General features: G+C 44.8%; 1 protein-coding gene across 1 annotated transcript; it reads left to right on the top strand.

Annotated features, from left to right (window-relative positions):
• The first annotated feature begins 551 nt into the window (after positions 1–551).
• LCMT2 (leucine carboxyl methyltransferase 2) lies at positions 552–15,551 on the top strand. Its single transcript, XM_053457000.1, has 14 exons — positions 552–651; positions 1,025–1,149; positions 1,384–1,465; positions 3,191–3,383; positions 4,219–4,375; positions 7,250–7,439; positions 7,612–7,719; positions 8,093–8,183; positions 9,452–9,688; positions 10,085–10,291; positions 10,683–10,780; positions 11,466–11,653; positions 12,456–12,591; positions 15,089–15,551. Exons 1-14 carry the CDS (start codon positions 565–567, stop codon positions 15,245–15,247), a joined length of 2,058 nt encoding a protein of 685 aa, XP_053312975.1. The 5' UTR covers positions 552–564; the 3' UTR covers positions 15,248–15,551.
• The last annotated feature ends 266 nt before the right edge of the window (positions 15,552–15,817 follow it).

Genomic DNA, 15,817 nt, shown 5'->3' on the forward strand with positions numbered 1-15,817 from the left:
CGTTATATTTGCAAAGGAGGAACGACTTCATATTAATGTCTCTGTATTTAGAATGTGATGTCATCAAAGTGCCTGCCGGTGTAATGGTCAGGCGTCCATATAGTGTATGTATATGCGTTAATGTGTGAGTGTGCATGTATGGGTGTGTTATGTGCATTGCCGGCACTTTGAGGGCTTCAACTTGGTTTCATTCAGAAAATTGGGCATTCAGGCCCCAAAATGTTCGCCATCGCTTATATAGGGTAACAATGTTTAATAATATTTGTATTTAACGCATACAGTGTGTTAAAATAAAATCTAAAGGGCACACACAGTACATACAATCTATATACATGTGCGTGTATATATATTAAAGTCATTCCTAGACAATACGATGTCAGGAGGGACAGATTGCTTTTATTCATACATTGTTTTTTTTTTCTTATTTTGTTTTCCATGCTCCCCTTCTCCTTTGCAGGCATCCTTTTAATGTTCCATTAACGTCCCATTAACGTCTTGTTAAATCTCTGCCGCCTGCCAGGCTGTTGTTACGTTCAGCATCTTTGCATCCACAGTGTCTTTAGGATGATATCCGGGGAGCGGTCGGTGTCATGTAACAGGTGGAACAGTGGGAAAACGCAACACCCTACCAATATGAAGAGTGATGTATGTGTGAGTATCGTTAGAGTCCACGGGCCAGAGACGGGTCTAAGAGACGTCTCACAGCCGTCTGTGGCCACGCGTCATTCTCTGTCAGAGGAGATTTTAACAGCCCAAAGAGGCGGCCAGTCTGTAAAACCCCTTTATTTCCTGTCTCCTCCGTCACATTTTAATTCTTAGGGACGTTTTTTCTTCCCGTAATCGGCGTCTCAGGTTTTGTGAGGGTCTTGCTGGATCCAGCTTACAGCTCTGTAGGCTTACAGTTTACAGCCTCAATTTTAGCCATCAAACCCACTGGACAGCCCCAGATTGACCCATCAGACCCATTGAAAGGCCCTCAGCCGCCCAGGGGTTTAACCAACGCCGGTTATTTGTGTTACTGCAGGTCCAGAGTACCAATGACTTCAGTGCTCTCAGCAAAGCTTCTGCCTCAGCCTTGGGGTATTTTCAAGATACATTTCAGAAATATTTTGTCAGTCGGGCATGTAGGAGATCTCCCTTAATCCACAGGTAAATAGACTCATCCTCAGATTGACTGTACATTATACAGGGGCCGGTTCGCTGATTTAACAAAAGATTATACAGGGTCGACTGTTCCCCAGTCTCTGTATCCATGCCGTACACTCACTATATATATATATATATATATATATAGAGCGCCAGAGTCTGTATCTGTACCGTACACTCGCTCCTAGCTTCTGTGTGTCTCTTGTCCCGCTCATTTTACCTGTTTTCTTTCTGCAGGGGTTACTATGTGCGCTCCCAAGCTGTCGGCCTCTGTTTGGAGGAATTTCTACAGGATACACAGGGATCTCCCCACATACAGGTCTTCGATTGGTCTTGTTGCAGTGTGTGTGTCATAGTGAATCAGTATGTGTGTGTACCTGGTGGTGCGTGTGTTTAAGCACTAGTGACGGACTCGTCCCTTCAGGTACACTGCTGTGGATATTATACAGCCCTACCACCCGTTCACCTGGAAACCAGTTTCTATGTTATACCCCTTTCTCGTACTGCCCCGACCCAGAAGCTGCCCTCTGCTGCCCACACCACCAGGCCCAGTACCGTGACAAACTAAAAGGGGGCGGTTATGTTACTCAGACGTCTCATTCTGTGTGTGGATGTGATTATGTGGATATATATATACATGTGCCTGTGTACAATAAAGCATTCTTAATGTTATACCCTACACTGAGTCTCGGCTAGTGACTGGGAAAACGGGGAAAGAGTGTGAGTCCCAGGCTAAGGGAGCACAAGTAAGCGGAGGTAGTCGGTCCGACTAGCCAGATCCATGACAGCACTTTTCTACTTGAAGCATCCAGATGTATTTATCTGGTGATGTGTCCTTATTTCTCAGTGCATACCATTGCTGTTGTGTGTCACTATGTAGGTGTTTCTACCTGGGGTGTCATTGTATGGGTGTTTGTGAACCTGTAGATAATAAATTTTCTGCCCCTGTCTGGCGTTAGATTGTGGGGTCAGATTAATTTGTATTGCGTGGAGTGGGAAGAGTTTAATGTGTCACATGATTTGCGTATGTGCACAATACATTACGATGAATGTGTAATTTAAAGCAATGGCAATCAAGTTTGAAAAAAGTCCAAGTTCAAACTTCCTCTCCTTGATCCAAAAGAAGGCAAAGAAAACCCCCAATCACGCCACTTTGCCACAAATTTGTGCCTCCAAAAGGCGATCAGATTTCTCCTTGGATCAAGAATCTCTAAAACATTAGTGCTTTATTCCATCATTCATACCCCTGTATGTTCTGCTTTCTACCCTTTTTGAAGGCATCCATTGTACTTCATAACACCAACTCTTCGCTCTTCCAGTCTTTGTATATCATCTCTCTAACGGTGTTGCTGAAATGCTTTGACTGCTCTGCAACACTACAAAAATGTTTTAAACAGCCTTAATCACAAAAGTTACTTTAACTCTTCCCATGCACACATTTTACCTCCAGTCAGTGTTTGCGGTAGTAGTTTCTACTGCCCCCCCCCACACACACACAATGTTCATGTGTCACTGCCACACACCCCAAAATATATTCAGGAGCACCTCCTGAGTATAGCAATACCAGCACACATGCATTGGTATGTTGGGGTGTTTGAGAGGTGCACATTTTTTTGTGGGGATTTTGACATCTGGTCAGTCCGTGCTCATGTCCTATTTTGGACATCTTTTGAAGCTGGCCAATTCCATTCACCCTCATCAGACGATATATTTTTGAAAACTAGACGCACCAAGGTATTTCAAATGCTGGTATTTTACCACTTTCCATGCACAAATTATATTACCAGCCTTTGTCAAACTCTGTGGTTGTTTATTTAGTGGTGGTGGTGGGGGGGTCTTCACACAAATTGTACTTCATGTGTAAATGTACAGCTCCTGGTATATGTTACTGCCAAACACCTTTTTTTTGTGTGGTGGAGGATTTACACCTGTGTCCTCCAGGCAGTTTGTGTCACCGTGTAACTATACGCAGTTCCGTGTCTTCCAGGCATTGTGCGCTTCTGTGTGTTCTGATGGGTTCTCACTTTGCTCTCTGTCTCTGCAGGTGCTGTCTCTGGGATGTGGCTCTGACTCTCTATATTTCCGTCTGTGCGGGGAGCAGGCTTCTGAGGCGCTGTGTGTGTGGGAGGTGGACTTCCCAGCTGTCGTCCGCAGAAAAAGTAATTTGATTGAACAGACAGAAGCCCTCAGAGATCTGCTTGGATCCTATGAGATAAACCCCACGACTGGCGAGCAGGGTAAGGGAACACCGCAGAGTAATGCTGTCTCCACACGCACAAGCCTGTTGGTTTAGTGAGATTGTGGTCTGTTGGACAGGTTGCAGTGTGTATGTGGAAAGCACCAGGCCCTGTGCCATTTGCAGAGAGGCTGCTTTCTTCTCCTGTAGGATTTATTTTGCATGGAGTAGAGTAATGTTTAGTGGCCACGGCTTGTTCATTTGGTCCGTACCCCTTTGTTAGTGTGCAGAGCGTCTGTTACAGGCCACCAGACCCTTAATATTTAAATACGTTCATAATAAATAAGAATAATAATCGTGCCGGAGACTGTTCAAGTATTTGTGGTTTGAACTTTATAAGCGATAAAAAATCTCACTGGGGATTCACGGTCAGTGGCCCTTCAAGCCTCACCAGCTCAAGCCTTAAAGGGATTTAACAAAGCAAAGTTTCCCTTTACCAAGGGAGTGAAAGATAAACGGAACAGCCTCCCAGCAGACGTGGTAGAGACTAACCCTGGGAAGGAAATGTAAACATGCATGGGATAGCCATATTGGTCCTGAATGTAAAATGAGACCAATGGCTGATTAAGGTTTGAGTCTTTATACCAGGAAAAACAAGTGACTAGATGGGGCTGATCTGCCAGCAGTTTCTAGGTTTCTGTGCATGTGGCCAGATGGGGTGGGTATGAGGCTTTATCCCACTTTCTTACGAAGATCCGGTGACCGCATGTCAGTTCTGAGGGTCAGATGTGGATGAAATCTTTCAGAAAGGGTTTCTGTACAGGTGGTGTCAGGGGCATTAGACCGACCCTTAATGTTTCAGAGTTTTAATTGTATTTCCTTGGGTGTCGTTCCAGGTGGCCCTGTCTTGTCTGCTCAGCATTATAAGCTTCTTGGTGTGGATCTGAGTGATGTTTCTGGACTGGAGGCAGTGTTGGGAAATGCTGGTTTCAGGTGGGATTGCCCCAGTCTCATACTGGCAGAGGTGGTCCTATGCTATATGGACCCTGCACGGTGTGTATGAGGTTTTTGCGTATGCAACTTGTTTTTACGTTTTAATTTTTGCAAGAAAAAAAATATGTATGTAGAGCATAGATAGATATCTGGTTATCATAGCTGTGACGTCCTGTACCCCGACTGGGTACACCCGTCAAACGTTGTTTCCATCCTGAGACTTTGATGATTAACCCTCTCAGTACTAGACAGAACTAGCGGTAGAGGGATACAAAGCAGGACTTGTCGGAATGGAGATGGGCCACTCTGAAGCAGATATGGTCCATCAGGTGTGGGAGCCGTGGGACGTTTTTATGAGAGGACCTTTTTCTCCTAATTTCCCAGGCTTTGTTTTAAGATTACACAGAACACCTTGGTATGTACGGGCTATTAGCAACCATTGACTTTCTTTCTTTCGCCTTTCTTTTCTCTTTGAGGCTAGCAGAATACTTGCCTTTTCTTCTTATGTTGAGAGAGCTCTGATGTTACCATTGTAGCCTTTTATATGCTTACAACATACAAGTTTGTACAAATATACCACTGGTGATGGGGCTCGGACGAGGGGGGGTTGGGAAAGGGAGCGCCTTGGGATCACCCCGAAAACAACGATTTAGGGGTATATATATCTTTTCTTATATTCCTGTCGTTACAACAGACTATAGAACCTCATTCGCCGAGAGGATTTTTCCACTGCTTTGTTATACGTGTTTTGGCCATAATCAATAAATGTGCCGGGAGCTTCCGTTGTGATGTGGGAATTATGTCTGGGAACATGTCTAAGGACGCCAACTCTATTGTGTGAGGTGGGGTGCCTGACAACATAGCCTCAAAATCCCAGAAGTGTTCTGCGTTTTGGAAGCTTTGTAAGAATTGCTCTTCAAAACATGACGGACTTGCAAATATTTGATGAAATTAGGGCGGTAAAGAAAACTGCTCCCTCAAATCCATGAACGTATTTCCCTGCTCTATTAGATATCCAATCTCATGGACACCGTTGTCAATCCAATTACCCAGGGCAACATGTGGAATATAAAGATTGTGTGTTGACAATGGGGTTTTCTCTGTAAGCGTGGTTGTTAACTGAAAGAGAGCCTTATATATATCCCATAAATGGCTGAAAACTTCATCATCGTTGGCAAAAGATGAGGTACTGGCGGTTATTGGCTATCGCCAGTGGTTCCATAGCTAGCGCAAAAAGTAGTGGTGACAAGACAGCCTTGTCTGGTGCCGTTATGAATCTGGAAAGGCTTGAAAGGAACCCTGATGACTAGCACTGAGTTTGTCATAGAGGATGGGGGACAGCCTGAATGAATGCCCGGAGAACTCTTATTAAGTATATACAATGAAGGTGGTTGATCAAGAATAAATGAGCTTGAGCGAGAACCTAAAAGTCCCTGGGTATCATTAAACAGGGGCGGACCGTGGGCATCTCGGTCTCAAAATAATAAAAAAATAAATAAAAATACACAACCAGGTCTGTGAGATTGTGTGGGTGATCTGGAAGCCACCGGGGAACTATCTTCTGGCTGACTGTAAACAGGAGATCGAGGGTTCACCACCATGGGTTTTCCCCGTCCGCCCCTTTCCCACTCTGAAGGAAGTAGAGTGTGGAAAAAATGTTATATAATGTTGCAGCTTAGCTGGCTGTACCTCCTCCAGGGACACCTCTCACCCTGATGATGATCCTACAGGAATGGTCCTCCAGATCTGCAAGACAAAGGCGGTCATAGTCCTCCTCAAGCTTGTTATGGAAATCCACTAATTCAGTCCCGGTATAGTCTTCAAATTTATTGTCGAGGTGGTCTGTCATCGATCCCAGTTGGTGGTGGTCTGAAATCATATCCTTAATCTCATTGAGTTTTGCATGTTGTCTAGTATCCTATGAATGACAAATTGGGTAAGTGGTGCATCGTTGAGCACCCTAGAATTTGCAGGTTTATGATTTGGGGGAATTCTTCACAGGCTGCAACTTTTCTCTTTATCACAACTTGTCTGTTGGCTCAGGGGCAGATGGATTTTGTGATGTAGGAAGGAGGGCAGCTGCTGGAAGCTCCCGGTGCCCCTGACCCGGTTTAGCACAGTGTAGTTACTGCAGATGGAGGCAGATACCAGGCTGTGAAATGTTTCTGGCGTGGACAGCCCAGCGGGTGCACTCTCCGCACTGTTCTGTTCACAGGAGTTGTTGGGGATGGGGAGTTAAGAAGAAATGGCTGTGTGTTTTCCACAGTGTGTAGAGCACTCAAATTCTTAAGATGAAGCCGCCCCAGAACAGAGTGTAACCTCCGTTAGGTGCACACCAGAAGCGGTCTTATTATACTCCACGTACACCGGCCCTGGGCTCATAATTATCTATGTGGCATAAATGTGTGACCCCCCCCCCCAAAAGAAACCAATTAGATAACAGTAGAAGATGCTCGCCTGCACTTAGAGTTACAATGCCACACAGGTCACAGGGACGCGTATAGAGATGTGGATGTTGCGTTAATACGGTAGATTTCTAGCGTATACACAGATTGGGTTCACGTGGGAAATGTGAGTGATTGAGAATATATAGTTACAATTTGTGTCCTTTTAATATTAATTTATTTCACATAAGGCTTAAAGACGGTGCTCATAGCCGCATAAAATGGCGGTCTGTTTCTCTAATTTGAAAATAGCGTACCCCGGGAAACAGGATCAGAACATCATTGTGCATGTGTAATATCAGTATGCGCTTATATGCTTAACCCTTTCTCATCTAAGATGTGGTGATCTTCAGGTAACACATCTGTTTATCAGTAATCACAGCCTGATACGCTTCCTATACTTGTCGGTATACGTGGTTGTTTCACAAAACAACCAGTAATCAGCGAACGCACCTTCGGTTACACGAATCTTGTGTCTCTTTGTCTCTAGATCGACAGCCCTGATTGGCTGGGCAGCAAATCGCTTTGGGAACGCGCGCTTTGTTTTGTACGAGCAATTTGGCCCCGGTGATCCCTTTGGACGAGTTATGATGAGTCACTTTGTGTCACTGAACTCGGCACTGCACTCGGTGACCGTGTATCCCCATCTGCATGATCAGAGGAAGAGGTTCCTCCAAGAGGTCTGTTCTGCTCCTCACCAAAGTCCAGCACCAGTCATCTTCCGCATCGAATTAACGCTCTCTCACTGTGTCACCGAATGAATTCTCTTTCTCACAGTCTCACAGTCTCACTGACTCTCGCTGTATTCTCGATACCAATGAATTATTTCTCTCGCTGTGTCCCCTTTGACAGGGCTGGGTGCAGTGCAGAGTGATGGATATGAATGAATTCGCTTTAACCACCATTTCTGATGCAGAGAGTCAGCGCCTTGAAGCCCTGGAGCCTTTTGATGAGTTTGAGGTTTGTTTAATGAATACAAAAAAACACCATAAAAATATAATTCTGTAAACTAGCCGCAGGTGAGAGGGGTATCCAAAAGCTATCAACCTCCTGATACAGGGACACACAGTGGCACAATCTTCAACAAAATATAACCGGATACAGGGATACAATCCTCCACACAATGTAACACAGCAGGCAGGGAGACACAGTCCTCGACACAATGTAACAACAAATGTAGGGACACAATTCTCCACAAAATGCTACACACAGGATACAATGTAGCTTCCATACACTTTTTTACTAATCTGTGGCATCCCTGCTTGCACGGATTCTACCCTGTCATCACCATTGATTCTGGTCAGCCTTCCCTTACTAAGTGTCTCTCTTTCAGGAGTTTCATCTGAAATGCTCTCATTATTTCATTCTGGTGGCATCCAGCGGGAGTCTGGCAGACACTCCAGTCATGCGTCATAAATATTCTGGTGAGTGGAAGCTGTGTGAGTGTTCAGCTGTCCCTACAATGTGTGTAAATGTGGGTGCTCACCAGCACCACAAGCTTTGTCGGTTCTTACTGTCCCTGCTAGATGAGTGATTTCTCACGGCCATCAGAACATATGTCAGTCCCCATTTATGAATGTTAGTGCCCTGGGCACCAGATGTGTAGCCTAGGAGTTTTGCATTGTTCTTTAGGGTTGGAGTTAGGCTACATGGACAGTGCCCTCTCCTATAACCAGGCCCGGACTGGGACAAAAAATAGGCCCGGGCATTTAAGACTGAACAGCCCGTTTATTTATTGTTAAAGCCCACCCTTCATGTACCATCTTTGCATTTCCCCAAATCACTTAAACATTCATGATAGATACAAACACTTACTCACTCATTCACACAAATCATTAACACACATTCGTTAATGCAGTCTCACAAATCATTCAAGCAATTCATCCACACATGAATTCATTGATTCTCATACGCATTCACACAATTCATCCACACATTTATTCATTCATTCTTGTACGCATTCACACTACCCCCTCTCCCCATCCCCTTATCTGCCCCTTCTAACTATGTTCCCCCTTATCACTACGTACCCCCTTCCCCATTTCTCAATTTGTACCCCCTCTCACTATCTATCCCCCCTCTGCCCCTTCTCACTGCACCCCCCTCCCTTACCCTACTTACCTTGTTGCCGGAGTAAGCAGCAACTGCGACTGGGTCCACCACTCTAGGGGGCCGGGCAGCCCCCACCGGGGCCGGCCTTAGGGGTGCGTGGCCGCACAGAGCTCAAATTAAAACATCGGGGTTTTTTTTTTGGTTTTTTTTTACTTTATTTAACATCCTTGATGTTAAATAAAGTTAAACACACTTTATTTAACATGAATGATGTTAAATAAAGTAAACAAAAAAAAAAAAAAAAACCCAGATGTTTTAATTTAAGCCCTGTGTGGCCGCGCACCCTTAAGGCCGGCCCTAGTGGGGGCTGCCCGGCCCCCTTGAGTGGCGGACCTGGTCGCAGTTGCTGCGGACTTAAGGGACAGGTGCCCCTTATGTCCTGCGTTAATGTGGCCGCATAGGCCCAGTCAGTCCGGTCCTGACTGAGCCTATTTTAAGGTAGGGGCCTGGAGCTGCAGCTCCATCAGCCCCTACGTCAATCCAGCTCTGGGCCGCCCGGCCCACCGGGAAAATGCCCGTTGTGCCCGATGGCCAGTCCGGGCCTGCCTATAACCCCCCCTAACCTGTGCTTCCTCTGCAGACACAGCTCATTCTCCAACCCTCATTCCTTGTGCATCCTTACTGGTCTATCCTTTGCCAGAGACGCTTCGGGGCATGCGTAGGTTTGGCCACCGTTCTTGTTATGTCTCTTCTGATGTTATCGTGAGCACTGGTGGTTTTGGAGAAGGGGGTGGAAAACACCAGAGATTAACAGACATCCACCTATTGAGACATGGCGGAGAAACCTGGGACACGGAGACGACTGTCACAAAGTGGGGTGAGACAGCTCATTTCTGTATGGACTGCTTCCATGTGTAGACAGCCTCCTGCCTCTCGAAACGCCTTTTATTGACTGTTTCACCACCCTGAGCAGACAGTCTCCTGCTTTCCCCACCTGCACACATTATCTTGCCTCTCGGCGCCCTCAGTATAGACTGCATCACCTGCCCATGCAGACACCGTCTCTATGTATAGAAATTCCCTGTGAAACTGTAAAATACACAAAAACACATAGTTGGAGTCAGAATGGAGCAGTGTATCGGGATTCTGCTAGTGACGTCCCCGTAATATATTTCCCGTGCTCCAGCAGGTGCCCAGCGCGTAGTAACACGCATTCAGCACTCACGCCAATGGCTGCCCTGCAGATCATGCAGACTTTCTGCTCTCTCTCCAGATGGACGCTTGCTCCACACTCTCACTCCTCTCTCGGGTGGGGGAGGCATCTTGGTTTTGGGTGGTCGTTTGTCTCCTTCACGTGCTGCTATTGGAGCCCTGATACTAACATATGAGGAAAGAACACAGTCCGTGATGGTGGTGCAGCGAGATCTGCAGCCTGAGATCCTGCGCTGGAGACATACCGCCACCGAGGTGTCTCTTTGCGGTAAGAAGCAGACTGTCACAAAAATAATTTTATCCAAAAAGCACTATTGTATGAGTAAGGGGGTTATTTGGTTACAAAACCTAATGTGATTGTTAAAGAAGCCCCCATTATTTCCCCCTGTATGTGCCATAATTATACTGGTCCCAGCAACATACCCTAACCCCAAAAAGTTCTTCAGGGGGCCCCTGAGTCTCTGTTTCCCTATGTGATTTTAACTGCAGTAAATCCAGTGCTCACTGCAGTCGAATACCCCTTTCCAAGCCCAACTTCATACGCTAAGGACCGGTACCCGCCTGACTTCGGCCCCATAATCCTTAAAGTGAAATCTTTTCCTGTAAATCCTTTCCTTACATTTTTATCCCTTTATACTGCAATTTTTTCTGCCTTTCAGATCAGTTTTATGTGTTTATCTTTGGTGGTCGTTCTGTGGCATCGAAGACTCTCCAGGGGCCATTATTTCTTCATCCACAGAGTCTGAGCTCAGTCGAGGTATGTGATAACTTGGGGAAGGCCCTCAAAGCTTAGTTACATCAGGGGACGGTATGTCTGTGAGTAAGGTGCTTACATGACCATATCGTGGAGAGCTTCTTTCCACTCTTCAATATCTTGACTCATAGAGAAGAAAATTCAAGCAGTTGTTTAACTTGGCACGATGTCAAGGCATTTAGCAATACCGAAAACCCACCCTAGGATGCACCAAAGAGAGACCCCAAGCGCCATAGGTATCTAAAACATTGCCCTTCTTGTCCTGGAAAAAACAATATATATAATTTGTGTGGGTACACTAAATGAGAAGAAAATAACGGCAACACTGCAAAAATGTTAAAGCCATTCTCATGAAGGGGTTAATAACCCCGTCCTTGGGTTAATGGATCCATTGTTGTGGCGTTGGGTTATGGTTAATAAGAGTTACTGTTATATGATGTCTTGTTAACAACATGTAAAATTATGTGACATTACTCAAGATTTTGTGACCTCTGAGGTCCGTTCAGTCAGATGCATTCTGTTCTGAAAGTGTATGCATGATGTCACGGTGTCAGCTGTATCAGCCCAAAAGTCGCAACTATGTCCATTTTTTGATATCTGAAGTATCACTGTTTCTTAAAGTTTCCTGTTCCCTGCTTTCCCCAGAAGTGTGTTACAATCCTTCATGTGTTTCTCCTCTCTCCGGCAGATACCGATACTGGGGTCCAGCCCGTCAGGACGTCATTCTCACAGCTCCTCTGCCTGGAGTGGGGGGGCAGTAATATCAGGAGGCCTTCTGAGCTCTGGGGTTCCCAGCGGCTCCATCGCACTCATGAGACCCTCTGGCTCCCGGTTTCAGTGGGAGAAGCTGACCATTACTCCTCCGCTTACACCCAGGTAACTACCTTTATTTGACGTTTCGTGCTAGTTTTTTATTCTGTTACTGCCCCATCATTAATCTGTGTACAGACTTGTCAGTCCCCGTTTTACGCCCACCGCCCGTTCAATCTTTGTGATTTTACCTGCATCTGTTCATGTCCATTCACCTCATTCGCTCCCTGTAAGCCGTGTCTTGCCTTTTGAAACCATTTTGTTTCTTTCTGGATTCATGTTTATCTCCCTCTATTTTGGTTTTGAGCTGGCTTATGAAGGGGTTAATTAGGTCTGCACGCGTTTTATTCCTTATACCCTCGTCTGCCGGCTCTTTGTGTCGTCTTTGTAATAGAGTTTGGTGTTCCTCCTCTCTAACAGGGCTCTTTGCTGTGGCAGTTTCAGCTTGTGCTTCGGGACGGGTACAAGTTATTGATTGTTATCGTTTGGTGTTGAGTGCCGGTTACGTTTCTCCTTTATCTGTCTCACCGCAACTATGCTGCCTCTTTCGCCTTCTCGGATGCCATCACATTCTCAGTGTCTCTCTACCCTCACCTACCTCACACTCTCGTTGATACCATTAAAACCATTAACTTTTTGGCTGTTTCACTGCCCTCATCTGATATTGATGGCCCCGTTTCTTCCTCGGTGTGAAGATCTTTTCTGTCGCTTGCTGGCTTAGCGGGCCAGCCGTTTAAGGATCGTGTGGCAGTAACCTGTACCTCTGCTGACCTTCTTGTGGTGCCACCGTAGTCCTTGCTCGCTTCCTGTGTCTGCGCTCAGCTAATCCATGGTCAATCGCTCAGCTAATCCACGGTTTGTTTCTCAGGTATTCCCACTCTTCTCACGTTGTTGGCAACAAACTTCTTCTTGTTGGAGGAGTTTGGATGCTCTGCGATTCGGTACCTGGATTGGCCATTATAGATCTGACCACCGGACATTGTGCTGAATACCAGATAAACACTGTAAGTATATAGAGTCAGTAAGGTGTAATACCGGATAATAACTGTATATACAGTAACTGAGGTGTAATACCGGATAACTGCGTATATACAGTAACTGAGGTGTAATCCCGGAATATAACTGTGTATATACAGTAACTGAGGTGTAATGCCAGATAATAACTGTGTATATACAGTAACTGAGGTGTAATACCGGAATATAACTGTATATACAGTAACCGAGGTGTAATACCAGATAATAACTGTGTATATATACAGTAACTGAGGTGTAATACCGGATAATAACTGCATATATACAGTAACTGAGGTGTAATACCGGATAATAACTGCGTATATACAGTAACTGAGGTGTAATACCGGAATATAACTGTGTATATACAGTAACTGAGGTGTAATACCGGATAATAACTGCGTATATACAGTAACTGAGGTGTAATACCGGAATATAACTGTGTATATACAGTAACTGGGGTGTAATACCGGTTAATAACTGCGTATATACAGTAACTGAGGTGTAATACCGGATAATAACTGCGTATATACAGTAACTGAGGTGTAATACCGGAATATAACTGTGTATATACAGTAACTGAGGTGTAATACCGGAATATAACTGTGTATATACAGTAACTGAGGTGTAATACCGGATAATAACTGTGTATATACAGTAACTGAGGTGTAATACCGGATAATAACTGTGTATATACAGTAACTGAGGTGTAATACCGGAATATAACTGTGTATATACAGTAACTGAGGTGTAATACCGGAATATAACTGTGTATATACAGTAACTGAGGTGTAATACCGGAATATAACTGTGTATATACAGTAACTGAGGTGTAATACCGGAATATAACTGCGTATATACAGTAACTAAGGTGTAATACCGGAATATAACTGCGTATATACAGTAACTGAGGTGTAATACCGGATAATAACTGCGTATATACAGTAACTGAGGTGTAATACCGGAATATAACTGTGTATATAGAGTAACTGAGGTGTAATACCGGATAATATTTGTGTATATACAGTAACTGAGGTGTAATACCGGAATATAACTGCGTATATACAGTAACTGAGGTGTAATACCGGAATATAACTGTGTATATAGAGTAACTGAGGTGTAATACCGGATAATATCTGTGTATATACAGTAACTGAGGTGTAATACCGGATAATAACTGCGTATATACAGTAACTGAGGTGTAATACCGGATAATATCTGTGTATATACAGTAACTGAGGTGTAATACCGGATAATAACTGTGTATATACAGTAACTGAGGTGTAATACCGGATAATATCTGTGTATATACCAGGGGCGTCCAGCCTGCGGCCCTCCAACTGCTGCAGGTTGAACGCCCCTGGTATATACAGTCATACCAGTTTATATACACTCCACGAGGTGTAATACCATATAATAATGGCATATATACATTCGGTGAGGTGTAACACTGGATAATAACGGCGTATATATACACTCGGCGAGGTGTAATACCGTATAATGGCGTATATACATTCAGCGAGGTGTAATAGCAGATAACTTTATGTACATATCCTGCAGCTTATGCCACGTGAGTTTTCTTTTGTCTGACATTAAACATGCAGCCTCATACCCCCCAAGGTTTTCCCCAGGCAATTAGTAACCCCCTTTATGTCAAATGCCCTATCGCAGCCTTCTGGCTACACTGCCGCATTTGGGTTACCTTGGTCCACCCTCTTTTGTACATATATGTTAATCATCATATATCTGGTATGATTGTTACAGATGCATTATCATACCAAGTATTTACACACATGGCGGCCTCTGTCACTGATACGTATATAGGTGGCGGACTGTATCTCTGGTACATGCGTGTGTTGGACTGTGTACCTCTGCTGTATACAAGCTCATTAAAAATTAAACATTAAACAAGCCTTCTGTCTTGTCTGGTGTCTGTAGATGAGCGTTTAATGATAATGCTTCTACTGCCCCTAAATTTTAGTGGAAGGGTTTTCTATCACCTTTACCCACCATAACTCATGTAATGGTGTTTCTCGTGCTTCCCCAAGTATTAAGCCGGTATTGCAACCTCATGCTGCCGAGTCCCACGAAGGATGAAACGGCCGTCCGTGAGCGGCGATCTGGCTGCTGCACCTCTTCCCGAGTTTTGTCTAAAGGCTGCCCTGTACAGCGGGCGATTTACTTTAAAGGGATCCGTGTATAAAGTGGATCTAGAGGCAAAAGGTGATCATTGTTGACCTTATTTGCATGCGCCTACCCAGAATCCCTTGTGGTTGTGGCAGCACCATGAGATTTCTGAGGGAAAAAACGAGGCTTCTGGCCTGTCTGGTGTCTGTAGAGGAGTGTTTAATAATAATGCTTCTACTACAAGCTCATTTAAAACAGCTTAGAATTTCATTTGCTTTTTTACCGGTTATTTGTGGACGAGGGCTCTGGTTTATGGTTTCATTTGGGATGATCTAACCTCATGTTGTGTTCTTCTCTCTTTAGTCTTTGCTGGAGTGGCCCTTGATGTTACATGGACACAGCTCTGTAGTGATTCAGGACAGAAGGCATCTGCTGCTGCTAGGAGGAGGGGGGACATGTTTCTCTTTTGGAACCCACTTTAACTCACAACCTGTTCTTCTGGAGCTGCCACGTGTCCTATGACCAGACAGAATTCATTCAGTGTCTGTCTGACCCTAATGCTGCTTACATGCCCTTCTCAGCTGCACCGGGGTCAAGGAGTTTTTGGCTGAGTGCGAGCTCTGTACGTCATGCCCATGCTTGGTGATCATGTCCGGGCTCTGAATCAGTACATCTGCATGCTGTGAAAACAGTAAATTGTTTGTGACCTGACATAGAACTGATTAGAATTTATTCTTCTCCATCATGTCGCAAACCGAGATGTTGATAGCTCCAGGAACATGCTGGGTTTCAGTGCCCCTTAATAAAAACCACCATGGTACCAACAGCTCTTTTGCCCTAAAAAATGCTAGATAGATGCTAAATACTATTATTCTCCGTTATAATCATTTGTAGATAGACGGCCAAGTCTGTGCAAGAGTGAAAAAATCCTCCAGGTTTCTACACATTGGCTGCCTTGAGCTGCTTAGTGTATCCATGTTTCCTGTTGGCGGAAGACGAGTCATTGGGTGTTATAGTACCAGCTCTGGTGGCCTCTTGTGAGGCTTGATCCTTGTAGGAGCTGCCTCAGAAGACAAGGTGATGGCCCTCCCA

This window comes from Spea bombifrons, chromosome 2, assembly GCF_027358695.1.
Source record: "Spea bombifrons isolate aSpeBom1 chromosome 2, aSpeBom1.2.pri, whole genome shotgun sequence".
In the NCBI taxonomy this organism is placed as follows: Eukaryota; Metazoa; Chordata; class Amphibia; order Anura; family Pelobatidae; genus Spea; species Spea bombifrons.